The 27974-nt window shown below is 40.9% G+C and overlaps 1 protein-coding gene across 1 annotated transcript in view; it reads right to left on the reverse strand.

Moving 5' to 3' along the window:
* Positions 1–3245: 3245 nt before the first annotated feature.
* npr2 (natriuretic peptide receptor 2) overlaps positions 3246–27974 on the reverse strand; it is a 176706-nt gene continuing 151977 nt past the window's right edge. The window contains exons 20-23 of the mRNA XM_060821360.1: positions 27494–27668; positions 25706–25804; positions 14524–14615; positions 3246–3636 (exon numbers count right to left, since the gene is read on the reverse strand). Coding sequence (XP_060677343.1) covers positions 3574–3636; positions 14524–14615; positions 25706–25804; positions 27494–27668 — 429 coding nt within the window. The 3' untranslated portion in view covers positions 3246–3573. The remainder of the gene's footprint in view (positions 3637–14523; positions 14616–25705; positions 25805–27493; positions 27669–27974) is intronic.

The following is a 27974-nucleotide window of genomic DNA, read 5'->3' on the forward strand; positions in this document are numbered from 1 at the left end:
CCAAAGGTGGTGACGTGATATGGCAAAGGGAACTCGTGTCCAGCCACCAGGCTCATGCCCCATGGGGGAGGACGTAACAAGAAGGACTGTAAAGCTGAACACTTTTTCTTTGTTTTGTTTTTCTTCTGCCTTTACATTGTATATTTTGTCTTTTTTTTCTGTGTTTTAGGATGGCGCTAGAGATAGCGACACCTTACAACACTTTACAGTACATTTTGTAACAAAATATATGTGACAACAAATAAATCAAATCAAATCTCATGTTGTGAAAGATATAATAAGTGTTTTGGCAACTTGTGCAGCAACTCAACTTTCCAGCATTGAGATATAAGTGCCAATATTCCCAACTGCAGATGCCAGCTAGTTCTTCTTTCTCTCCAGTTGAGTATTGTGTTCAGTTTCCAACATTAAGTGTTACGTGTATGCAATAGCTTGCTTGCTTCCTTCAGAGTGCAGTAAGACCTCAGTTCCAAACATTTTGTCTGATACATCTGCTGTAATATATATTTCTGCATGCGAGTTCAAATGTGTGAAGACTGGTGGGGTACAATCTTACCTTAAATTTATTAAATATTGTTTGCTATACAATTGTACATTCACATTGTGCATCTTGGCAGAGTAGCTTCTTGTAGTCTTCAAGTCCCCATGTACACTTAGGAATAAATATATGATTAATGTTAATAATGAAGAAATGTACCAACTCGTTCACATTAATTGGAAGCTCATGAATAATCTTGAATGTTACTCTGTATCCTGGAAAGTCAGTCTGAGATGTAGCAAATGGATCTATTATTGTTGAACATCAAATTGTGTTATGCCACTTGAGTGAGCACTACTGAAAACTATTATTAGTGAAGCATTGAGCAAATAAGTAGGGATACCATTGTGAATATATAGCGTCGTTAATAATGTTAATATGCACTTTATAAAATGTGTTTATGGGATGTACGTATTGTTGGCTGGGCCAGTGTTCATTGCTCATCCCCAATTGTCTTGGAGAAGGTGCCTTGTAGAATGATTGCAGTGTGTGGGATGTAGGAACTGCCACATGCTATTGATAAGGATGTCCCACGATGTTGACCAAGTGATAATGATGATACAGTTCCAAGTAAAGGTGAACTTGCATGGTGTTCCAGTGCGTCTGCTGTTCTTGTCCTTCAAGATGGTAGAGGTTTGTGGATTTGGAGGAGCCTTGGTGAGGTCACAACAGTGAATCTTGTAAATTGCCTCTGTGTATCAGTAGTGGAGGGGGTGAATGATGCAGGTGATAGATATGGAATCAATCAAATGGGTGGCTTCATCCCAGATGCTGGTGAACCTCTTGATGAATTTCAAGACTTTAAGCCAAGCTTATCAAACAGTGTTTGCTCCATAATGCTTCTGCTTTTGGCTACATGAATGTGAGTTTGTCTAGGTTGACATTTGTACTCAAACTGGGATCATTCCAAAAACTGGATTAAGTGAGTCAGCACAAGCTTGAAGAGTGTTTGCCACAGGAGTTAATGAAACTTGCAAAAAAAATTGCAAGAGTTTATTGTTCAATATGGATTAATAAGGAGTGAGACTCAGATGCACAGGATCTCTACTGTACGCTTGTTAAAATGACCTGGTGTATTACAGTCCATGGTATATACTTGTACCCTATTTCACAATTGAGAACAGATGGCACCATGTTTAAAGCAAATTTAGTCATTTTTGACATCCCTTACAGCTTTGTGAAGTGATTCACGTTTGAACATAAGGTATAGTTTTTCCCTTAAACCAGACCTGACGTTATTAATCCATGGATACTTCTACAATTTGGGCACATTTTTGAGAGCATTTTTCCAAATGGAACAAGTGTTGAATAAGCTGCTGAAATCACTTTGCCAATAATTCTTCAACTTGAGTTGGTTGTACAGGTTATGTCAGCAAGAAAGAAACATAGAATCATCGGCGTAAGCTATTTGGCTGACTGAGCATGCTCCCCCATTAACAGGATCACAGCTGATGCTGTATCTCACTGTCATATTCCTGCTCTCTCTTCTAGCCCTTGATATCGTTACACTGTGGAAATCTACCTATTTCCTTATTAACTATATTCAGTGGCATGAGCTCCAGAATCATTTGCGGTAGAGAATTCTACAGTTTCATCATTCTCTGAGTGAAGAATTCTCCTCATCTCAGTATGAAATTGCCTACCCTGTATACTAGCCCTTGATCCTTTGTTCTGGATCTCCTGCCCAGAGAAATCATCATCCTTGTGCCCAACCTGTCCACCTCTATCAAAATGTTATATGTTTCATTGAGATGCCCTCTCTTCCTTCTAAACTCCAGTAAATACTGCTCACACATGAAACCTGCCATCCAAGGTATCAGTCTGGTGAATCTTTTAAAAGTGGCATATAAGTTTCCTTTTAAGAAAGGAAACCAAAACTGCATGCAATACTCCAGTTGTCATCTCAGCAAGATCCTATACAACTGTACAAACTTCGCAAATCCTCTTGCAATTAAGTCCGACATACCATTTGATATCCGAAACACTTGCTGCACTTGCACGCTTGCTTTCACTGATCAATATACAAGGATACCCAGATCCTTTTCAATATCAACATTTCTCAATCTATTAGAACTTAAATAAAACTTTGCTATTCAGTTTTTCCTAGCAAAGTGGACTTCACAGCCAACCACATTATCCTGCGGGAAAAATGATCTCAAGCCTGAAGACTGAGATTTCGGTTTACTCAACAGTTGCTGTAACGGTGGCTCTTAACCTGTAAGCTAGAGATGTTATAATTATGAACCAGTCACCCTGTGTCTCCTGCAAACAAGTGAAAGTTTTGGAAGAAGAAGGATCCAGCACATCCAAGAGCAAGATTCCAGGAGCAGCACATCCTGATAGACCAAAAGGACCATTGCAAAACAGTTTGCAAGCACAATTGAACTACGTTCCTAGTCTTCCCCCTGCACACAACATTCGTGATTTTTTTTCCCTGTTTATATCTGTCAGCATATGAGTGTAGAGTGGGCGTATATAATGGGGAGATAATAACATAGAGGTAGTGTCACTAGACTATAATCCAACAATTGATCAAAGAGTACCATTGTTGCCAATAGTTATCAAGTCAGCAAGAAATGTTCTTGGCATAACAAGTGAGTTGATGGGTTTTAGATCTGCCAAAAAAAAACAAACAAGCAAGTTTTATCCAGTTTATTTGAACAAAATATTTAGCAATATCTTAGATACACAGTATATACAGCTTGTAGATGGGGAAAATATTATATTTACATATCTTCTCAAACACATTATATAAATCTTAATATAGAATGCACAAATAAAAGGGTTTATTGTTGAAAAGTATTCAGCTAGGAAGAAAAAAAAGATCTTAATAAAAATGACTTGTTTTGCAGCTTTGTTCAGGTATAAAATATACCCGGGATACATCTAGATATTTTCTACAGATTATTTCTATAAGATCTGTCCTCCAGAAATAAACATAGCCAAAATTTGTTTTGGTAACAAATAAACTACAGTTTGACCAACCACTGCTCTGCAGTATAATAACATACAAGCAATTCACACTGGATGCCATATTAGACGTCAGGAACATCTTTTTGCTCACCAAGTAGCCAGTACGTCCTCAATTTGCCTTTACCCTTTCAAAGAAGATAAAATAAACATTACTCGGAAGCTTACATAAATCATAAATCCTTTAACAGTTGCAAGAAATACTTTGAAACAAGTATCCTTCCATAAGTTTTGTTGGAGAATGTGCTGAATCACATTGACAAGGGAAATGTCAGGTTTAGTTTCATGCATTCGAAGCATTAGGTTCCCTTAACCAAGGGGTAGCATATTTTTGTGCAGGAACTGATCTTAATCTTGCAAAACTAGGAAGGCTGAGGAGAGTTCAGGCCAAATTGCTGTTCCACCTGCTAATCAATAGTTAATGTTGACAAGTATCCACATGGAAGATAGTCAAAGACGAGATTAGATTTAAACATAGGAATGCCGAAACATAGGAATTAGGAGTGGGAGTAAGCAATTCAGCCCTTCAAGACTGCTCCTGCATTTAACATGACCATGGCTGATCTTATCCTGGTCTCAACTCCACTTTCCTGCCTACCCCTGAGAGCCTTTTATCCCCCTTTTCATCAGAAACATATCTATTTCTTTCTTCAAACTGTTGATTGATTCTGCATGCACTGCACTCTGAGGCATTGTGTTTCACAGATTCACAGCCTTATGACAGAAATAGTTTCTCCTCATCTCAGTTCTGAACCTACCTCCTCTCACTCTATATTTATAATCTCTTATTCTAGACTGCTCCACAAGGAGGAACATCCCTTCAATGTCCACCTAATTAACCCCCTTGAGCATTTTCTATACCTATTATTTAGCCAATGATGCCATTCTCAATGCAAAACCCTTCTGGTGGTCCTGGCACATGTCTTATCGAACTATTTCAAGGGGAAGGAATGTAGTTGAAGGATTTAGGAGAAGGTTGTGCCCTGCAGTGGGCAGTAACAATTTGCAGAGTGCAATGGGAATGGGAACTATATTCCCATTCCTTCCAGTTTCACATTTAGCTAAGTCAACTATATAAAAAAACATCTTTTTGATATTCTGCAAAGAGCTCTTAAGCAACATCGTCTTAACCTCATGTAGACCTGGTTTTCCTGACTTTGATCCCTTATTTGTCCATGCTTAGGCAGTAATGGCTGTTTCTGAGATGGGCTGGGAATGTTTACTACTTTGGTATATCTATTTGCATGTTTAACTCTTAATGTCTGTTGCGTTGAAGGCTTAGCTGTTCATTTAAATGGGTAAAAGCTTGGAATTATGGAACACCAAAGAGATTTAGAGGATATTTGTACAAATATCATTAAGTAATAAAGTGGAAAGCAAGTCAAAAAATACTAATAGAAATGCTAAAATAGAAAAGTACAGAGGTTTTGTAACTGATGCCTAAAGTACCAAAGTCGATAGTTCTCAGCACTGCCTCTCAAGGAGGATACACTGACCTTAGAAGTGGTGCTGTCCACATATATCAGAATGTTACTGAGGTTACAAGGTTATCTTATGAGCAGATATTATATAACATAAATTTGTAATCACTGGAAGATAGATGATTGTATTTGACTGAGGAGATGTAGTATCAAAGATCAAGTAAAACAGTGTTACAATCAGATTGACTCCATTAAGAAAGCATGTTCGGAAAATCCTTCTCACAAAAAAGAAAGATTCTAATTTAAATAATAGTTTAGAATTTGAGATCATAGATATTTGATGGGTGAATGAGTAAAAGAATATGGAATCCAATCAATTTTGAAAATTCCTTCAGGGGTTGAGGTTGTTACTGACTGGGCCAGCATTGTTTTTTTTAGATTAGATTACTTACAGTGTGGAAACAGGCCCTTCGGCCCAACAAGTCCACACCGACCCGTCGAAGCGCAACCCACCCATACCCCTAACCTAACACTAGGGGCAATTTAGCATGGCCAATTCACCTGACCCGCACATCTTTGTGACTGTGGGAGGAAACCGGAGCACCCGGAGGAAACCCACGCAGACACGGGGAGAATGTGCAAACTCCACACAGTCAGTCGCCTGAGGCGGGAATTGAACCCAGGTCCCTGGCGCTGTGAGGCAGCAGTGCTAACCACTGTGCCACCGTGCTGCCATAGAGAGGGTGCTAGTGAGCTTCCTTCCTTTAAATGGCTGCAGTCTATTTGGTGTAGGGATTTCTAAGATTTGGTCCATAATAATGAAGGAATGGTGATATATTTCCAAGTCAGGGTGGTGAGTCGCTTGGAAGAAAACTTGCTTTTCCCATGTATCTGCTGTCCTTGTCCTTCGAGATGCTAGCATTTATGGGTTTGGAAGGAATTGTCCAAGGAGCCTTGGTGAATTTTTGCATTGCATCTTGTAAACAATACACACTGCTGCTACTGAACATAGGTGGAGGGACTGAATATGGAATATGGTGCCAATCAGGATATGGCTTTGTCCTGGCTATTGTGAAGCTTCTTGAGAGTTGATGAAATTGCACTCATCCAGGCAATGCCCCATGACAATCTTGACTTGCGCCTTGTAATCCAGTTCAGATTTTGATTATAACCCTCAGATGTTGATAGTAGTGAATTCAGTGATAATGTTGCCATTGAATGTCAAGGGGTGATGGTTGGATCCCCTCTCCTTAGAAACGGTCAGTACCTGATACTTGTGTGGTGTAAGTGTTCTTTGCCTTTTAGGTCTAGATATTCCCCAGGTCTTGCTATATATAGATACTGACTGCTTCACAAATAGTGCTGAACATTGTCTAAATTTCAGCGAACATCTTTACTTCTGCTGTTATGATGAAAGGAAGGGCATTGATGAAGCAACTGATGATGGTTGGCCCTGGGACACTATACTGAGGAACACCTGCCGCGATGCCTTGGAACTGAAATAACTGACCTCCTATAACTGGGACCACCTTCCTTTGAGCTAGGTATGACTTCAAATTGTGGAGAATTTTTCTCCTGATTTTCATTGCCTCTAGTTTTGCTAGGGCTCCTTGGGAGTTATTATAAAATCAGTCTTAACTCTATGAATGGCCGAAGAAGGTCAAGGAGCTAATGGCCAACTTCTGCTCCTGTGTTCCACCGAAACCTTTTGAGACGCCAACAAAAAGCTAAGCTTTTTTGGGACTTATTAAGCATCGTGTTTGCATTATGGTCCAAACATGTAAACATATGATAGCCAGGGGAGTGTGTGTTAATAAGGGAGGTCATCCCATTTCAGGTATCTCCTTTAAGGGTTAATTATTACAGGGGTCAAGTACAGTTCAGAATACAGCATTCTGAATTTTGTTGCAATAACATGCCTCAGCTGGAGTCAGAAAAGCATAATTTGCTTCATTGGTATAACATTTTTACCATTTCTCACACCAACCATACTGTGGCTTTTCTGAGTGAGATTGCCACATGTTGCAGGTGGAAAGAACTGAATTGGAATTGCTCAAACCATTGTTCAAACAAAGGAGCCTTAACAAGCAGCAGATGGACAATGCATCAATTTAGGCTGTACTTAAAGCCACATGTAATGTGTACCTATTTCTCCAGCACAGATTTGATCAGAAATACTGCTTTAGCCACCTCCAAAAAAGTTGTTGAATCTACATAACTATTAGCAAATGTAGGGTGCTGGTAACAGTAAGGTGAAGTTCAGGAGCAGTTTTTGGGACACGTTGCATTACAAAGCCTACTTAGACAAAGTGAGGACTGCTGATGCTGGAGATCAGAGTCAAAAAGTGTGGTGCTGAAAAAGCACAGCAGATCAGGCAGCATCTGAGGAGTATGAGAGTCGACGTTTTGGGCGAAAGCCCTTCATCAGGAATGTGGTCTCCTAATTGAGAGATTCAACTGTGTGCCCACCAAAGTAAGGATTGTGAGCAGTCTCAAGATGTTGTTAGCCTTATCAGAAGGCAGGCAGCTCTGAAGCTTCAGCAATGTTACCAGAGATGCATTTGCACTGAGGGATATAAACGGAGACGTGAGGCCTCCAGTAGGTATGTTAAGAAAAAGGGATTCAGTGTCATCGGGAAAATCCTTCCGACAAAATTGTTTAGCCAGGAGGACTGTCATCCCTCCCTGCGGCCCGTCATTTGTTCCATTTAGCCTGCCCTGTCTGTTGCTAGGAGACCAACTTCATCTAGCTGGCAGCCCTCACCATGCAGCAGGGGATTTCCAATCACTTGCAAAATATAGCATGAAAATGGCTCCTAATTGGGCCTTTAATGCAGTAAGTTGGCTACCAGCTTCTTCCATTCCGTCCTGCTGCCAGTAATATGTCATATAATCTGGCATGTTTCCCCAGGACTTTACCATTACCTCTCCAAACCCCTGCGTCTCCCAGCCCATCTCCTGGGTGCAACTAAAATCTTGGCTATTAGTACCATGTTTGTGCATCCAAATTCCTTGATTATGAGTGAAATAACAACAAGCATAAAGGTGTTTGCGCTGTGTGTGCCTGATAAATTAATGTGTAAAATGTTATAGGACTAATATAACTTAATAGCAGTGCATTGGCTGGTAACATTTAGCTCAATCTATGTTTTTGAGTAAAGCAAGACTTCAATTGAATTAATATTATTTATAATTCTCCATAAAACATCTGAAATGTAATGTGAAGGGTACATCAGGCACTGTTGAATACTCATACTGATGAATTCATGGGAATTGCTATTGTGGGTAATCAAAATAGAAGCACATTTTGTTCCTTCAAATTAATGAACTGTGGCTGTACCTGGCAATTTAAATTGTTCACAAGATCACTGGTCAGATTTTTGGGTCCTGCTTTTTCACAGCAATCCTTATGTTCAGTTACTATTCATAACTGGCATTTTGGCTTTGATGACTAGTTTGAAAGCATCTGAATGTAATGGATACAGCAATGTGTGAACTTGGACCCTTTCACATTAATATAATGTTTTTGAGAAAATATAAATGGGATGAACTTCGACTGACGGCATCAGTTTTGAGTCAGCTGTTTATTTGTAATGGCAAAATGGAAACTGGGAACTAAGCCAACACATTATTACAGCAGTGAGCTGAAGGAATCCATTAGGATGATAACAGCTCAGATCATTAATATGCACACATAGCACTTCTGAATGGAACTGCAAAACACTTTGCTTCACATCTGGGGTTAATTATTTCTTTAAAAATGTCAATTGATGTGTCTTTTCTTTATTGGTGAGATTGGCCAATGACCTGAATGTGCAATGCATGTGTTCAGTTTTCTTCAGAACCAACAGAACACTCTGCTCATTCAACCAACATAAACCTATCTGTCAGGGATGACACATGAAGTAGTCGGAGTGTTTCTCTAATTTTGGTCTTTGTGGAGTCACTGAAAATGGTATTGACATTAATATTATGATAAATTGTTGTTATTACAAATTGAAGGAAGGAACTTTTTTATTGCCTTTCTTCCCTTTCTCTCTTCAGATTTCCAGTCCCTATCATTTTCGCTTGTGCTGCTGGAAGTGAGTATTTAGCCCACGGCAATCTTAACAGTCATTGTTAAAACTACTCCTTAGTTATTCCACCAGAGGTTATCAACAAGCACTGAATGAAATCATGATTCACATCCGATTTGCTTTCCTTCTCTGCATCAAGTCTGTCAATTCTTAAATAGCCAAATATGTGGGAGTGAACCAATTTATCTGCAATGCAGGGCAGAAACAAACTCTGTCCTATTAGAAAGGGATTTCATTTCATTGTAAGAAAGATGATTGAGAAGAGACATGATCCCAGCATTTAAAGTGTGAGGAATATGGATAGCGCAACTGAAAGCAATTTAATTAGATTGTGAGTGCTGAATTTTAAAAAAAAACAACCTAAAATGCAGATAGGAAAATGGATGTACATTAATAAATATGCATAGCACATTCCTGATGAAATTAGTTAATATTCTTCAAAACAAAACCAGAAGGTAAAGCTGCCCAGAGCAGAGCAAAAAAATGAAGGGAATGCTAATGATGATAAAGAAAAGACTGAGATGAAAAGTAGCTGCAAATGCTAAGTTTAAATAGAACTCCTCCCAGTATGTTAGACTTTCTGAGAGGTTGGGGGGTGGGCGCGGCGGGGGGTGCAGAGGGTGTTGAGGTGATAGTAACCACCCTACCTGATAATTTGGCTGATTCTGGCATAATTAAATGATATACATAGCTCAGCAAATTATCAGAATGTTTGATGATTTCAAATAGGGTGGTAATCTGGCTGTTATAATGGGACTGGATTTTATGTTCTCCAGTCAGTCGGTTTGAATGTGGCGGGCAGGCAAAATCCAGCAGATTGCCTTCTTCTTGACCATCTCTTGCCCTGATCTAGCTAAACTTTCAAGGGTTGGGGGCAAAGAACAGGAGGTGTCAGATGGCATATTAAACCCTTTAAGTTGGCAATTATGTTCACTTGATGGTGTCATCTTGCCATCCCCCCCCTCCCTGAATATTTTGCTCTGAGGCTGGGGATGTGGTTCAGCTGCATGGCATGAATTGGACAAGAAGGGGAGGAACTCTGTCAGAACCTGCTGCCCATCAGCTCTGTGCTTCACTTTTGAAGCTGGACAATTTCCATTTACCGCTTCTTGATCCCACTCATCTCCTTCTCTGCAATCCCCAAACCTTGAATTTTAGCTCTCAAACTGGGCTTTTCAGCACTGGAAACTCTTCAAAATCCCAGTAATGATTCCTGGGGCTACTGTGGGCTGTAAAGAGCTGCTGACCAATCTTATCAATTGTCAGTTCTGTATGGCAGAACCACCTCCTGAGAAAGATACTGATATCAACCCTTTAATCTGCTTTCCAATGTTGTGGGATAATCCAAGGGAATGTGGATGGGTTCTCTTCACCCTTTTAAACCTGGTGGAGGGTGGTTACTACCACCCCAACCCCTCCCCTAGAAAGTCTAACATATTGGGAGGAGTTCTATTTAAACTTACCATTTGCAGCTACTTTTCATCTCAGTCTTTTCTTTACCATCATTAGCATTCCCTTCATTTTTTGGCTCTGGGCAGCTTTACCTTCTCTTTCACTCATCCCTCCTCCCTTTTTGTCAACAGCATATAAACCAACTTTGTCTTCAATTCTGTAGAAGAGTCTTTAGACTTGAAATATTAATTCAGTTCCACTCTCCACAGATGGAACCAAACCTACTGAGTTTCTCCAGTATTTCTGAATTTATAATTGGATTGGCTTCTTATAGTTCTGTTCTTATTGTTATTCCATTACTTTCAATAGTGTAACATGTATAGTTAACATGGAGTATTGGTTTACACTTGATTATGCACTGTCTATGATTGTCATATGTTTAAAAAATATAAGCATTTTGCAGCCAAATATGTCAATGTCATATAAATTTAAGCTCATCTGTAAATTCAATTAAGTCTATTTAAGAATAGAATCAAAAGCTTTAACTGCATGACTACAATGTATAGTATTTTGGCATCTCAAACGTGTTTTGAATTGTCTGGGCCATAAATGCATCTTCCATGTCAAAACACTGGACAAAACCATTTTTTTAATATAAACTCATTGGAAAATGACTGACAAGTCTTTCATTAGTTTTTATGCAACTATGTTTAAATTTGTTTTTGTTGAATTATGGTGTTTGATAGTGTTCCAGCTATGTGACATTTGAATATCATTCGCCCTCCCTGGATTTGGTGATTTACTAATGGAAAACTTGTTGAGTAATGCACTTGGAACTCTCAATTTGCATTTCCATAAAAAAGGAGGTCACTTGTCAGAGATCTGCATGAATATCCATTAGATAAATTTTGCAACACTGTTCACTAGACACCACATTACATGAAATGCTTAACTGTATCTGACAAATAATGAGCAGTAATACATCATAGTAGCTTTTGTACAAGATATGCACGTTGTGAGAATGTGGTATCCGATGGGCTTATGCTTTTTTTTAATATTAAAAAAAGACAGGTAGACTTATTCCAATATCCCTGACCCCATCTGCATCTCTGGCAGCTCATGTGCTTATGTCCAACTGTTTCAATGCTGTCACCACCATTGGGAAATGGGCATATCAGACCATAGAATCCCTACAGTGTTGAAACAAGCCCTTCAACCCAACAAGTCCACACTGAACCTCTGAAGAATAACCCACCCAGACTTATTCTCCTACCCTGCATTTACCCCTGGCTGATGTGCCTAGCCTACACATCCCTGAACATTATGGGCAACTTAGTATGGCCAATTCACCTAACCTGCACATCTTTGGATTGTGGGAGGAAACCGGAGCACCCAGAGGAAACCCACGTAGACACGAGGAGAATGTGCAAACTCCACACAGTCACCGAAGTTGAAATCAAACCCGGGTCCCTGGCAGTGTGAGGCAGCAGTGCTAACCACTGAGCCACTGTGCCACCCCGTGACCCAAGAAGATGACCAGCAATTGTCATGCAATGCGTAGAAGCTTGATTCTATTGAGGTGGGAAGCAATTCACAATTAAGTTCAAATGATGCTGCCAGTTTGATATGTCATGATGAAATTGTTTAAGTTAAATTTGTTTATAATTTATTTAATATAACTTTGCTTTGAAAAGGTGAGTGACCATTAATTTTAACAGCAGTGAGGAACTAAAGAAGTTTTTGATGCATTAGAGTACATTATCCTCTTGATAAAATACAATTCTGCATTGCATAATAATGAAATTCAGATTTTCTGTGTCAATTGCTTTGTTTGCATTAAATTGCTCAGATGTTTGAATATTTCACATCTATAGACATAAGGCAGAATTTCTGATTGACTTAAAGGTTTTAATGTATTCAGTACTGGAGATGTTATTGGCATTATTCATCATTGTAATTTCATTATGAATTATTTGAGTTTGAAAACACACTAATTGATTCATGAATGTTGCCAAGGGGATTATCAGCTTGTTTACAATTGACAGATTTAATAGCAGTAAAAGGCAATATTCCCACTAAGCTGTGCAGTTGTACAGTTCCACCAAGGGTCTGTGCATAACCAGCTGTGGGCTGATATCATTCACAGCACTGATTTTTTTAAGTCAATGCCATGCACAGACCTTGGAGGTCTGTTTGGAAGAAACCAAATCTAGAGGTAACATAAGTTAATACAGTTTTCTTATGTGGAATGAAGTACTGTGCTTATTTTGACAGACTTAACAGTTTCTCAAAGACTTCCCTGTGCTGTTTTAGAGCTTATGAATTTCATATGTAGTGGACACTGGATGAGTGGGCATGGATCAGAAGTTGGGGTTGGTAATTGTGAGATGGGATGGAGTTAAGGGGGTAATGGGTGGTGAGTGCGGTAAGGTGTGTATAAATTAGGAGACTCATACTTTTCTCCAGAACTGGGTCGATGTCCCAGCTAACAGAAGGGACACTTTTGACCTGGTCATTCTGGCATCCTCCCACTTTTATCTCTGCCTTGGGGCTACCAATGGAGATAGTGGCCCTGGTTCCAGTGAGATGACTGAGCCACCTCCATGGCCAAGCCTCAATAAAAGAGTAAGCTGCTGATGCTCGCCAGTTATTGATAGCTAACTCTCCAGTCAGTTGGGAAGAGAGAAATGTACACTGTGAAGTTGAGGTGGAATTAATGTGTGAAAAGTGGGGAGATAGTGATGTAGTGGTCATATCACTGGTTTCGTAACCCCGCAGACCTTGTTTCAAATTCTGGGTAGATGGGCTCAAGTCCCAAAATGAGTATTGGTAAAATTTAAATTCAATTGGTAAATCTAGTATCTTAGTAACAGTAACCATAAAACTATCATCAATTGTTGTGAGAATTGATCTGGTTCACCAATTACCTTTATGGAAGGAAATCTGACGTCCTTATCTGATCTGGCCTATATATGACTCCAGTTGACTTTTAACTGCTCTTTGAACTAACCTAACCATGGGAGGCATAGATAGAGTAGATAGCCAGAGACTCTTTCTCAGGGCAGCAATGGTTGTCATGAGGGGTCATAACTTTAAGGTGATCAGAGGAAGATATGGGGAGATGACAGAAGTAGGTTCTTTACACAGAGAGTGTGGGTGTGTGGAATGCACTGTCAGCGGTGGTAGTAGAGTCAGAGACATTAGGGATATTTAAGCGACTGCTGAACCAGCACATGGGCAGCAGTAAATTGAGGGGTGTGTTGGTTAGATTGATCTTCGATTAAGATAAATGTTCAGCACAACATCGTGGCCTGAAGGGCCTGTACTGTGCTGTACTGTTCTATGTACTAAGTCACTTAGCTAAAGGGCAATAAGGAGTGGACCAATAGCCCCATTTTACAGCAGTTTTGCCAGGATTCCGTTCTTCCCATGCAAACCTAACAACTTAAATCTGCAAATATGAAACAAATTCCAAAATTAACGGAGCAAGGTGGTATGTTTGAATGTTTAATAGAGTTTAATATTGTAAAAGGTGGAATTCAAAGAGTTAGAAGTTTATTAATCACTGCCTCCAGCTAGAGCATTCCAGATTGTTCTACACATCAGAAAAGATGTGACAGCCTTAAAAACAGTGCAAAGGAGCATCTCCAGGATTTACCAGGGAAAAGAGACATCAGAGGTTGGCAAAATTAAGAGTGTTCACCTTTGGACATAGAAGATTATGAGATGACCTAAAAGATGTTCAGAATGATGAGAAGTTTTAGTAAAGCAAAATCTATACCCTCTGTCCTTTGAGTTGGTCAATAACTAAAGATTATAGATTTAGAATCAATGACAGATGATCCAAATGGCATACAAAAATAAACTTTTTTTACTTTGAGGGTTCTGAAATGCTCTACCGAAAAGTTTGTGAACATAAATAATTTTGTGTTTGAGGGAATTATAGAGTAACGGATAAAAAGTAAGTATTTAGGACAAGGCATGACTGCTGTTTCCAAGAGCCAGCATAAGTAACATGGCTAAATGAACTCCTTTTACATGTTTCTATGATTTATGAATGCAGCAATAGGACTTTCTTGAATGTAATTCACAATGGTATCGTGTTGAACATGGAATATAAATATACCTTCATTTCAACATCTCCACGAAGTTCCAGTTCAAAGTTGCCAAACTCATCCAAAACATCCTTGGTTGCTGAGGACACATGGATTTTCAATGCTAAGAAATAAAGAGGTAAAATGTCAATGGCAGGACATATATTTGGACTGAATTTTCTTTAAATTGATTGTTGGGTATTAAATTTTGCTGCCAAATTCTTTATATGGTTCTAATTTCATGAACTGTTTAGCTTGAGATTTTAATTTAGCTTGGATTGTTATTTGGCCTCAGAGGGTTCCTGCAGTTTCATGAAGTTGAAGATTAAATATCAAGAGTATACAGCTCAAAGTCAAATTCTGGGACTGACTGTTCTAATATCTGTAGCTTGTAGATTAATACAAGGAATGTGACAGATACAAGTGTTAACACATTTAAAAATTAATTGTTTGCTTTCCTTTAGAACTTTCACTCTTGGCTCATCATAAACAAAAGTCCATAAATTTGCAAACTGCTTAAATGAGCACATGAATTGAAATATGTGACCTATGATTAAAGGCACCCTTAACAGTAAGGGACCAGTTGATTGAATGTAAACTCACAGGGTTGGTATCCTTTCTATTGCTCAAGAGTGAGTTGGGGGTAGTACAGTTGGGGGATAGTGGAAACTAGAATTGTTAGTAAGCTGGAAGTCCTGCTGAACAGAAATCCAGGCCTGATTTGTCCTTTCTGTAATCACTCGGTTTCCTGGCTGGAAATTGGACTGATTGATAATCTAGCAGGCTGGTAGCTGGAAAGATAGAAATCTTCAGCTGAGGACCGTTGGTGTCGCTATTCTGGAATCAGGAAAAAAACATGGCAGCTGATAGACAGGGCTGTGATTGGCAGAGAATGGAAAATTACAGATAATTGTTGGTGGCTGGATGCTAGGGGACAGGAGACTTGTAATTGCAGGTTGATGGGGAGGTCACTTCTCATGGTAGGAAGAAGTACACATCAATTTCAGGGCAAGTAGGATGGGAGAGGGTAGTACTGATCCCCTAGCTCACAAGCAGTGAGTCAGAGAATCTCTACAGCCTGGAGGCAGGCCATTCAGCCCATCAAATCGACACCAACCCTCCAAAGAGCATCCAACACAGACCCACCCTGCATTTCCCATGGCCAATCCACCTAACCTGCACATCTTTGGACTGTTGGAAGAAGCCAGATCACCCAGAGGAAACTCACACTGACAAGAGGAGAAGGTGCAAAATCCACATAGACAGCCACCCATGGAATTGAACCCAGGTCCCTGGTACTAAGAGGCAGGAATGCTAACCATTTTGACAGAGCAGCGAGGAGAGAAGGAGGAGTGAAACGAGGGCTGCCGGGATGGTAAGGGCTTAATTTATATTTGGGCAGTGGCTAAACCTGAGATACTACACCTGTAGTATTTCCCTCCCGCACCCCCCCTCCTCTAAATGGAAGAAAAAGACTCAGTAAGGTAAGGCTTTTATTTTTTCTTTATCTTTCTTTTTCATATATTTAAGTGCATTGTTTAGTTTTAATTAGTTCATATAAAAGCTAAGCTTACAATGGCAGGAGACCTCAGACCCGTGGCATGTGCCTCTTGCTTGATGTGGGAGCTTAGCTATGTGTCTGACATTCCTGACTTTTACACTTACAAGAAGTATGTCCAGCTGCAGCTCTTGTTTGACCGCATGACGGCTCTGGAGCTGCGGATGGACTCACTGTGGAGCATCCGCGATGCTGAGGAGGTAGTGGATAGCATGTTAAGTGAACTGGTCACACCGCAGGTTAGAGTTGCTGAGGGAGACAGTGATTGGGTCACCAAAAGACAGAAAAAGAGTAGGAGGACAGTGCAGGTGTCCCCTGTGATCATCTCCCTCCAAAACAGGCATATCGTCTTGGATACTATTGGGGGAGATGGCTCACTAGGGGAGTGCAGCAATTGCCAAGATCATTGCACCGTGGAGGGCACTGCTGTTCAGAAGGGCGGGAAAAAGACTCGTAGGGCCATAGTCATAGGGGATTCTATTGTGAGGGGAGGAGACAGGCGGTTCTGTGGCCAAAAACTGGATTCCCGGATGGTATGTTGCCTCCCAGGTGCTCGGGTCAGGGATGTCACCAATCGGCTCCAGAGCATTCTAAAATGAGAGGGTGAACACCCAGTTGTCGCGGTGTATATAGACACAAATAATATAAGTAAAAACAAGATGAGGTCCTGAAAGAAGAATTCAGGGAGCTTGGAGAGAAGTTAAAGAGGAGGACCTCAAAGGTAGTGATCTCAAGATAGGCAGAATGAACACATGGCTTGAGAGATGGTGTAGGAGGAAGGGGTTCAGATTTGTTGGACATTGGGACTGGTTCTGGGGAAGGTGGGACTATTACAAAATGGACAGTCTACATCTGAACCAGAGGGGAACCAATGTCTTTGGGGGAGTTTTTGCTACTATGTTGGGGTGGTTTTAAACTAATGTGGCAGGGGACTGGGAACCAGAAGAGAAAACAAGTAGGCAGTGAGGTAGAGACTGGACACTGTGAGAATTATGAAGATAGCATTAATAAAGGGAAGAGTACATAGAACATAGAACATAGAAAAATACAGCGCAGTACAGGCCCTTCGGCCCTCGATGTTGCGCCGATCCAAGCCCACCTAACCTACACTAGCCCACTATCCTCCATATGCCTATCCAATGCCTGTTTAAATGCCCATAAAGAGGGAGAGTCCACCACTGTTACTGGCAGGGCATTCCATAAACTCATGACTCGCTGAGTAAAGAATCTACCCCTAATATCAGTCCTATACCTACCACCCCTTAATTTAAAGCTATGCCTCCTCATAATAGCTGACTCCATATGTGGAAAAAGGTTCTCATGGTCAACCCTATCTAAACCCCTAATCATCTTGTACACCTCTATCAAGTCACCCATAAACCTTCTTTTCTCCAATGAAAACAGCCCTAAGTGCCTCAGCCTTTCTTCATACGATCTTCCTACCATACCAGGCAACATCCTGGTAAATCTCCTTTACACCCGTTCCACATCCTTCCTATAGTATGGCGACCAAAACTGCACACAATACTCCAGATGCGGCTGCACCAGAGTCTTATACAACTGCAACATGACCTCAGGACTCCAGAACTCAATTCCTCTGCCAATAAAGCCCAGTACACCATATGCCTTCCTCACAGCACTATTTACCTGGGTGGCAACTTTCAGAGATCTGTGTACATGGACACCAAGATCCCTCTGCTCATCCACACTACCAAGTATCTGACCATTAGCCCAGTACTCCATCTTCTTGTTACTCTTACCAAAGTGAATCACTTCACACTTAGCTACATTGAACTCCATTTGGCACCTTTCTGCCCAGCTTTGCAGCTTATCTAAATCCCGCTGTAATCTGCCACATCCTTGCTCACTGTCAACACCTCCACTGATTTTCGTATCATCCGCAAACTTGCTCACCCAACCTTCTCGCCCCTCCTCCAGGTCATTTATCAAAATGACAAACAGCAATGGTCCCAAAACAGATCCTTGCGGAACATCGCTGGTAACTGCACTCCAAGATGAACCTTTACCATCAACTACTACCCTCTGTCTTCTTCCAGCCAGCCAATTCCTAATCCAAACCTCCAACTCCCCCTCAATGCCATACCTCCATATTTTTTGCAGTAGCCTACCATGGGGAACCTTATCAAACGCCTTACTAAAATCCATATACACTACATCAACCGCTTTACCCTCGTCCACCTCCTTAGTCACCTTCTCAAAGAATTCAATAAGGTTTGTGAGGCACGACCTGCCCTTCACAAAACCATGCTGACTATCCTTGATCATATCATTCGTATCCAGTTGTTCATAAATCCTATCTCTTACAATTCTCTCTAAGACTTTGCCCACAACAGAGGTAAGACTCACCAGCCGATAGTTACTAGGGTTATCCCTACTCCCCTTCTTGAACAAGGGAACCACATTTGCTATCCACCAGTCTTCTGGCATTATTCCTGTAGACAACGAGGACATAAAAATCAAGGCCAATGGCTCTGCAATCTCCTCCCTTGCTTCCCAGAGAATCCTAGGATAAATGCCATCAGGCCCAGGGGACTTATCTATATTCACCCTTTCCAGAATTTCCAACACCTCTTCCCTACATATCTCAAAGCCACCATTCTCATTAAGTGTGACTCAATATTCACATCGGCAACAATGTCCTGTTTCTGAGTGAATACTGACGAAAAGTATTCATTCAGTGTCTCTCCAATTTCTTCAGCCTCCACACGCAACTTCTGACTACTATCCTTGACTGGACCTATTCCTACCCTAGTCATTCTTTTATTCCTGACATACCTATAGAAAGTCTTTGGGTTTTCCCTAATCCTATCAACCAAGGACTTTTCATGTCCCCTCCTTGCTGCTCTTAGCTCTCTCTTTTGATCCTTCCTGGCTACCTTATAACTCTCAATCATCCCAATTGAACCTTCACGCCTCATCTTTACATAGGCCGTCCTCTTCCCTTTAACAAGGGATTCCAATTCCTTATTAAACCACGGCTCCCTCACACGACCCTTTCCTCCCTGCCTGACAGGTACATACTTATCAAGGACACTCAATAGTTGCTCCTTGAACAAGCTCCACATATCGATTGCACCCTTCCCTTGAAGCCTACTTTTCCAAGCCACACATCCTAAGTCATGCCTCACCGCATCATAATTTCCCTGCCCCCAGCTATAACTCTTGCCCTGTAGTGCACAGTTATCCCTCTCCATCACTAAGATAAGTCACCGAATTGTGGTCACTGTCCCCAAAGTGCTCACCTACCTCCAATTCTAACATCTGGCCTGGTTCGTTACCCAGAACCAAATCCAGTATGGCCTCACCTCTTGTTGGCCTGTCTACATATTGTGTCAGGGAATCCTCCTGCACACATTGGACAAACACCGACCCATCTAATGTACTCGAGCTATAGCTTCCCCAGTCAATATCTGGGAAGTTAAAGTCTCCCATAACAACCACCCTATTACTTTCACTCTTCTCCTGAATCATCCTCGCAATACTTTCCTTTACGTCTCTCGGACTATTAGGAGGCCTGTAGAAAACTCCTAACAGGGTGACCTCACCTTTCCTATTTCTAAGCTCAGCCCAAACTACCTCAGATGGCGAGTCTTCATCCATCGTCCTGTAATACTATCTTTGACAAGCAATGCCACACCTCCCCCTCTTTTACCCCCACCTCTGACCCTACTAAAACATTTAAACCCTGGAACCTGCAACAACCAATCCTGTCCCTGTTCTACCCATGTCTCCGTAATAGCCACACCATCGAAATCCCAGGTACCAACCCTGCTGCAAGTTCACCTACCTTATTTCGTGTACTTCTCGCATTGAAGCATACACACTTCAAGCCACCTTCCTGTTTATAGGCACCCTCCTTCGAGATTGATGCCATGTTCCTAACCTCCCTACACTTCAGGTCCTGCACCCTAAAGCTACAGTCTAGGTTCCCATGCCCCTGCAGAGTTAGTTTAAACCCCCCGAAAGAACACTAGCAGAAAGAACACTAGTAGGCAGAGAGCAGATGAGCGCAAAAAACTAGTGGCCTGAAATGCATCCACTTTATGCAAGGTGTATAGTGTGTAAGGCAGATGAACTTAGGGCTTGGATTAGTGCCTGGGAATATGACGTAATTGCAATCCCAGAGACTTGGTTGAAGAAAGGGCACAACGATTGGCAACTAAATGTTCCAGGATATAGATGCTTCAGACAGGATAGGGAAGGAAATAAAAGGGGGGAGGGGAGGCGTGGAGTTGCATTGATGGTCAGGGATAATATCACGGCTGTGCTAAAGGAGCACACTGTTGAAGTCTTGGCTAGTGAGGCATTATGGATGGAGCTGAGAAATAAGAAGATGCAGTTACATTGTTGGGGCTGTATTACAGACCTCCCAACAGTGAGTGTGAGGTAGAAGAACAAATTGGTAAACAGATTATGGAAAGATGTAGAGGCAATAGGGTATGGTGATAGGAGATTTTAATTTTCCCAACATTGCCCGAGTTACACTTGGTGTCAGAGGTCTGGATGGGGTAGAATTTGTAAGAAGCATCCAGGAGAATTTTCTAGAGCAGTATGTCAATAGTCCGATGAGGGAAGGGACCATATTGGGCCTGGCACTGGGGAACGAACCAGGACTGGTGGTAGACGTTGTGGTGGGGGATTTCTTTGGGAACAGTGACCACAATTCCAGAAGTTTTAGAATACTCGTAGATAAAGAAGAGAGTGGTCCTAAGGGAAGAGCCAAGGCCAATTATATCAAAATTAGGCAGGAGTTCGGAAATGTGGATTGGGCACAGCTATTTGAAGGGAAGTCCACATTCGAGATGTGGGAGACTTTCAAAGATAGTTTAAAGAGAGTGCAGGATAGGAATGTCCCGTTGAAGGCAAAGGATAGGAAAGGCAAGGTTCGTGAACTGGGGATAAGAGGAGAAATTGTACGACTAGCCAAGAGGAAATGGGAAGTGTACATAAGGTCTAGGCAGCTAAGGACAGAACGGGCCCTGGAGGAATATCGGAAGAATAGGACAAGTCTTTAACGAGGAATCAAGCAGGCTAAAAGGGTCATGAAATAGCTTGAGAGAGCAGAATTAAGCATTTTATTTTTATATAAGAAGCAAACGGTAACTAGAGAAAAGATTGGTCCACTAAAGGATAACGAAGGAAGGCTGTGTGTCGAACCTGAGAGAATGGGTGAGATTCTGAATGAGTACTTTGCATCAGTGCTCACTGAGGAGAGGAACATGATGAATGTTGAGATTAGAGATAGAAGTGTGATTAGTCTGGATCACATTGACATAAGTAGGGAAGATGTGTTGGGTAGGCTAGAGGTTATCAAGGTGAACAAATCCCCAGGACCGGATGGGATCAAGAGAGGAAATAGCTGGGGCCCTGATGGATATCTTTGTAGCATCCTTAAATACAGGTGAAGTGCCAGAGGACTGGAGGGTTTCCCATGTTGTTCCCCCTGTACAAGAAGGGAAGTAGGGGTATTCCGGGTAACTACAGAGCAGTGAGCCTGACGTCAGTGGTGGGAAAGTTTCTGGAGAAGGTACTGAGGGACAGGATCTATTTACATTTAGAAAAGAACGGGCTTATCAGTAATAGGCAACATGGTTTTGTGTGGGGGAGAACTTAATAGAGTTCTTTGAGGAAGTGACCAAGTTGATAGATGAAGGAAGGGCTGTTAATGTCATATACATGGACTTTAGTGAGGCATTTGATAAGGTTCCCCATGGTAGACTAATGGAGAAAGTGAAATCACATGGTATGCAGGGTGTTCTAGCTAGGTGGATAAAGAACTGGTTGAGTAACAGAAGGCAGAGAGTATTAGTTGAAGGAAGTTTCTTGAAATGGAGAAAGGTGACCAGTGGTGTTCCACAGGGGTCAGTGTTGGGGCCACTGTTATTTGCAATATACATAAATGATCTGAAAGAGGGCACTGTTGGTATGATTAGCAAGTTTGCAGATGACATGAAGGTTGGTGGAGTCGCAGAAAGCACAAGGGACTGTCAGAGAATACAGGAGGATATAGATAGACTGGAGAGTTGGGCGGAAAAGCGGCAGATGGTTTTCAATCCAGACAAATGTGAGGTGATGCATTTAGGCAAGACTAATTCTAGGTGGAATTATACAATGAATGGAAGAGCCTTGGGAAAAGTTGATGGGCAGAGAGATCTGGGAGTTCAGGTCCATTGTACCCTGAAGGTTGCTGCACAGGTGGATAGAGTGGTCAAGAAGGTATATAGTATGCTTGCCTTCATTAGACGGGGTATTGAGTGTAAGAGCTAATAAGTTATGTTAAAATTGTACAAGATACTGGTTCGGCCGCATTTAGAATACTGTGAACAGTTCTGGTCACCACATTACCAAAAGGATATGGATTCTTTGTAAAGGGTGCAGAGAAGGTTTATGAGGATGGTATGGAAGGTGCTGGCTATGAAGAAAACTTGAGTAAGTCAGGTTTATTTTCATTAGGAAAAGGAGATTGAGGGGCAACCTGGTTGAGGTTTATAAAATCATGAAGGGTATAGACAGGGTGGATAGAGACAATTGTTTTCCCAGGGTGAAGGAGGAAAGTTTAAGGGGAATACACGCGGCAAGTACTTCACCCAGTGGGTGGTGGGTGTTTGGAACATGTTGCCAGCAGAGGGGGTAGAGACAGGCACGGTAGATTCATTTAAGATGCATCTGACAGATGCATGGGTGGGTGGGGAGCAGAGGGATACAGATGCTTAGGAATTGACCGACAGGTTTAGACAGTACATTTGGGTCAGGTCAGGCTTGGAGGGCTGAAGTGCCTGTTCCTGGGCTGTAAATTTTCTTTGTTCTTTGTTCTTGATTTGCTTCTGCAGGAATATAATGGGTGATTGAAGCTTTCATGACGTGAAGCGGAATTGAAAATATTGATTAAAAAATAGAGCCAGGCCTTTCAGTTATAAAGTTCAGAAACACCTCTATGTGCACAGTAAGGAGGATTTTAGGGATGGAAGCACTTTCATGATGTTGATGAGTTTAAGAAAGATGCCACAGAAGATAAGAGAAAAGTGACTGAATATTCTGCAATGCAGACAAACATGAGACAATGAACAGTCGGCAAATGTTGGAAAAACATGGGATATGAGAAATGAATTGGGCTGAAGAATATTAAATTGGCTGCGTAATTGAGACTACTCAGGAACTGGTCAAGTTCTGTAAGTATAAAAGTTATGTGGTGTTGTGTTGGAGTGGCTGTATATTGTTTTGGGCTGCTTCAATATGGTCAGGAGTTGTTAATGGTGCTGAAGATTATGTAATCATCAGCAAGCAGCCCCATGTCTGGCCTCATGCTGCAGGGAAGGTCTTTGGTGAAGCTGTTGAAGATGACTGGACCCAGGACACTACTCTGAGGAATTCCTGCAGAGACACCTTATACTGAGATGACTGAAATTCAACAACAACAGCAATCATCATATATGCTAAGTACAACTCAAACTACTGGAGAATCATTCTTCTGATTCCTCTCCACCCCAGTTTTGCTTGGGATCCTTAATGACATTCTCAGTCAAATACTGCCTTGATTTCAGTTACTCTCATTTCTGAAATATAGCTCTTTTTTCATGTTTGGACTTCAGCTGGAATGAGGGTTAAGTGACCCCACAGGAACCCAAACTGAACAACAGTGAGCAGGTAAATGCAGAGAAATATGAGGTAATACATTAAAGTGGAGCAGTGTGAGATGATACATTTTGGTATAAAGAACATGGAAAGACAGTTAACAAAAATACGACTCTAAAATGTAAGCTTGAGCAAGGAGGCCTGGATATATATGTGTGGATGCCTTTAAAGGACAGGAAGACGGCACGGTTAATAAATCATACAGTATCTTACGGTTAAATGAATAATGCCACAGAGCACAAGAGCAGGGAGATCATATTGAACCTGTATTATTCAGCAGTTAGACCTCAGCTGGAGTACTGTGTACTGTTCTAGCATCACACTTTCGATAGGATGTGAATGCAATGTTGGGAGAGCAGAAGAGGTTTATGAGAACGTTTCCAGGCATGAGATATATCAGTTATGAAGCTAGACTGAAAATTTGAGACCATTTTCCTTGGAGACAAGGCTAAGACAAGAGTTGACTGAAGTTTACAACATCATGATAAACTTGGACAGACGAGGCAAGGAGAAACTGTTCCTGATCATGACAGCATCAATAATGAGAGGGCACAGATTTAAAGTGACTTGCCAAAGAAGCAAATATGATGTGAGAAAACATTTTTTTCACACAGTGAATGTTTAGGATCAGGAATGGACTGATTGGATGTGATGCAGATAGGTTTAATACAGGCCTTCAAGAGATCATTGAGTATTAATTCAATAGAAATAATGTGCAGGGTTATGGGGAAAGAGTGAGAGGATGGCACTATATCATAATGCCATTTCAGTAGCTAGCACAGACATGGTCGGCCAAATGACCTTCTTCTGCCCCAGAACAATTCTGTGCTATTCCTTTGTAAGTGTCTTTTGATAGCTTAGTCAACTTCTTGTTTCATCAAAGAGAAAGTGAAGACTGCAGATGCTGGAGATTAGAATCGAGAGTGTGGTGCTAGAAAAGCACAGCAGGTCAGGCAGCGTCCTGCTCCTTCAAGGAGCAGGAGAATCAATGTTTCGGGTAAAATCTCTTCATCAGGAATGAGGCTGTGAACCGAGGGGGTGGTGAGATAAATGGGAGAGGGGTGTGGCTGGGGGTTGCAGTGAGCGAGAGACTCACTGAGATCCTTGTAGAGAGAGAGAGAGAAGGAGAGCTTCTTCAAGATAAATATCCTTGGGAGAGGCTTCGCAGCTAGGTTAAAACTACACTGTAGACTAATAGGGCAGGACTACACTGGGCTAGATTGCACAGGAAGTAACTGGGCAATTTTACACCTTGTATGGTAGATGTCAGTGTTATAGTTTTACTGGAACACCTTGGCTAGGGGTTTAGATATGTCTGTTTTGGTTAACATAAATCTGTTAGTCTTAGATTTATAACTTAACAACTGATCCAGCGTCATTTGCTATTTGTGGAAGAGAACTTCAAGCTTGTCCCAACATTTTGCATGTATGGGTGCTTCTTTACTTCTGAAAGGTCTGTCTCTAGTTTTTAGGATATGCTTTCTTCTTCTAAATTCTCCAATCAATAGAAGTCGTTTCCCTCTGTCGACTCTTTCTGACTTCCTAAATATTTTGCAAATCTCAATTAATTCACCTTCATATATTCTTCCTGTACAAGAAAATCAATGCAGTTAAAGATCAGTGGAATTTAATCTTTGTTGGGATCAAGCTTCTTTCTAGCGGAAGGATGTCGCAGTTGTAATAGAAACGCGCAAAAACAACTTGGATAAAATGAAACTCTCCTTATGATAACATTTAGGTGCTGCAATTAATACTTCATTATTGTGTACTTTTACTTCCATTTGGTGACTGTAAACGATTTTGAAAATAAAAACATCAAAGAGCCACAGATGTCACTGGATCTGAAACATTAACTTGCTTCCTCTCCACAGATGCTGCCAGACCTGTTGACTTTCTTTGGCAATTTCTGAGTTTGTTTATAAAAGGATTTTGAGTTTTCAACATTTGTACATAGTTATCAATGGAGAACATCGTTTAAAATGTGATTTAAAGCAGACATTTACCCTCTCCTGTAGATTCCATTCGGGATGCTGTATTAACAGTGTCTCCAAATAGACAATACCGTGGCATTTTCAATCCGACAACCCCAGCACACACTGGCCCTGATATTAGATGAAAAAAAGAGAAAAACATTTCTTCATTATTTATGAATCATTTAAAACGTGTTTTCCAAAATACTCAACTTTTCTTTTGCTCTGGATCCTTTTGGAACAGCGACAAACAAGGACTCATTTAAAAAAAAAATTTTCTTTCCTCACAATTAAATCCATTACGCATGTATTCTGATTCAGTTTGCCTGATTTCACATTGCAGTGCAAACATACTTCATTCCCCAGGTGAAATTTCACACCACATTTATGCTGTAATACTGTCTTTAAATGGAGAATTGCCTTTGGATGCAGTACAATAAATAAAAATGCACGTGCTTCTCTGGAGGCGTTGAGAGTCAATTCAGGAGATGTTTTGCTGTCTGCTCCTGCACTGGGTACACCATTTTATTCCGAATACACTGTTGAACCATTCACATTGCTCATGCAGTTTTAACATAATTGGCCCTTGCTGGCTGTTAGAGCTCTTCCAGTGTTGTTGAGGATGCTCCAAAATACAAATGAAGCATGATTTTATGCACAGAAGTACCTCGAGTGATTGTAATAGGGTATAGGAAGCTTACCAAAGATATAAAGCAGAGCCAGCAAAGGACTGAATGTACAGTTGGCAGGTATATGTAGCTAACCAGCAGGAAAAAAGACTTTGAAAGGACAGCAGCTGGAAATGGAAAAACTGCTGTGCTCACTCATGTAAGTGCTAATGTAGTGTTATAGATTATTAAATTGAATGCCTCATTAATATGATTTCATGTGACTACCTGACAATAAGTCCAAGAAAAGACGATCAAGCCCATAAAATGCACCTCACTCAGGCACATTTTAACCACATACATCACCCACCAAGTATATTATGGGAAAGATAAAAATAAAAAACGCTCCATGCTAGGAGCCCATGACTCCTGATTATGCCAGCTAATTAACAATTTCCTATTAATAGCTAAAGTTCTCTTTTAAAAGACTTGCAGTGAAAGCTTATCTGGCACATGTTCCATCAGTCCATTCTACAGAGTATTCAACCTGGCAATAAACCTGGCACTTTGTTTACATATTCCCTTTATTCCAACAACCCATCTCCTTCTCAAGTAATTTGTCTGATCCCTAACTCCTTTTGCAGTTTCCATTGTATCTACTCTAAGCCTTTCATTTATAAAGTAAATGGACTCAACTCTGAAACTGCCTTCATGAGTCAACAGCCTTTTTTGTTAGATGCCTTCAGTTGGCTGAAATTAAAAATGGCTTAATTTAATGCTGGATCTTAAAAATAAAAGATTTTGCTTGCTTTCTTTCCTGAAGACACTGATTCATGAGGAAAGGAGTTCTGTGGTGTTTGTGGTCCTATAGTATCTCAATGAAATGCCCATTTTGATTTAACCTGTGAATCTTCAGGATAGCGGCATGGGCTCTTTCTTTACCCTAGACATATAACATTGCTCTAAAGTTTCCCCCTACTGATACTATTTATAGCAACTCAGAACACGAACTGACTATGGAGATTCTTCTGGTCATTATACAGCAGTGTCTCTCTAGAAGAATATTACTTATGGCCACACAGTATGAGTGCAACGTCTGTAGAATTTGAACCTACACCTTGGAATGTTTCAGATGAACCTCTGTTCCAAATCAACACCAATGAAATCCATCAAGAAGACATAAAAGTCTGCAATTTGAGTGAAGATAATTTACCAGTGTGGATTCCTATTCTCAGCTTCAGCTGGTCATTGGGTCTGTGTCGTATTTTAAATGATTTCACTGCTTCCAGTAGTGCTAAGGACATTCTGGCAGTCTCTCGTGCATGGAGTTTACCATTTCGCACTGGGAGCCCAGAAACAACCATATAGGCATCTCCGATTGTTTCTACCTGAAGGTGAGAGAACAAACACTTTGTTAGTTGGGCAAAAGCAAATTGCTGCGAAGCTGGAAGTCCGAAATACAAAGACAAAATTTATTAAGGTGGGAGATGTCTTATTTTCTATTAGGGCTCTAAGCTGCAACATGACATTTCATTTCGAAATTCTAACTCTGAAAGTCAATTGGTGTTATTCTGGCTTCCTGATGTAACTTTGTTGGGCGATAAGCAGAATTCTTTGATCAATAATGTGAATGGATTACGGCAATTGTTCATACTGCCACTTCCAATTCAAGGCCATTAAATTCTCGAGGTTCA

Source organism: Hemiscyllium ocellatum, chromosome 1 (assembly GCF_020745735.1).
Source record: "Hemiscyllium ocellatum isolate sHemOce1 chromosome 1, sHemOce1.pat.X.cur, whole genome shotgun sequence".
Classification (NCBI taxonomy): Eukaryota; Metazoa; Chordata; class Chondrichthyes; order Orectolobiformes; family Hemiscylliidae; genus Hemiscyllium; species Hemiscyllium ocellatum.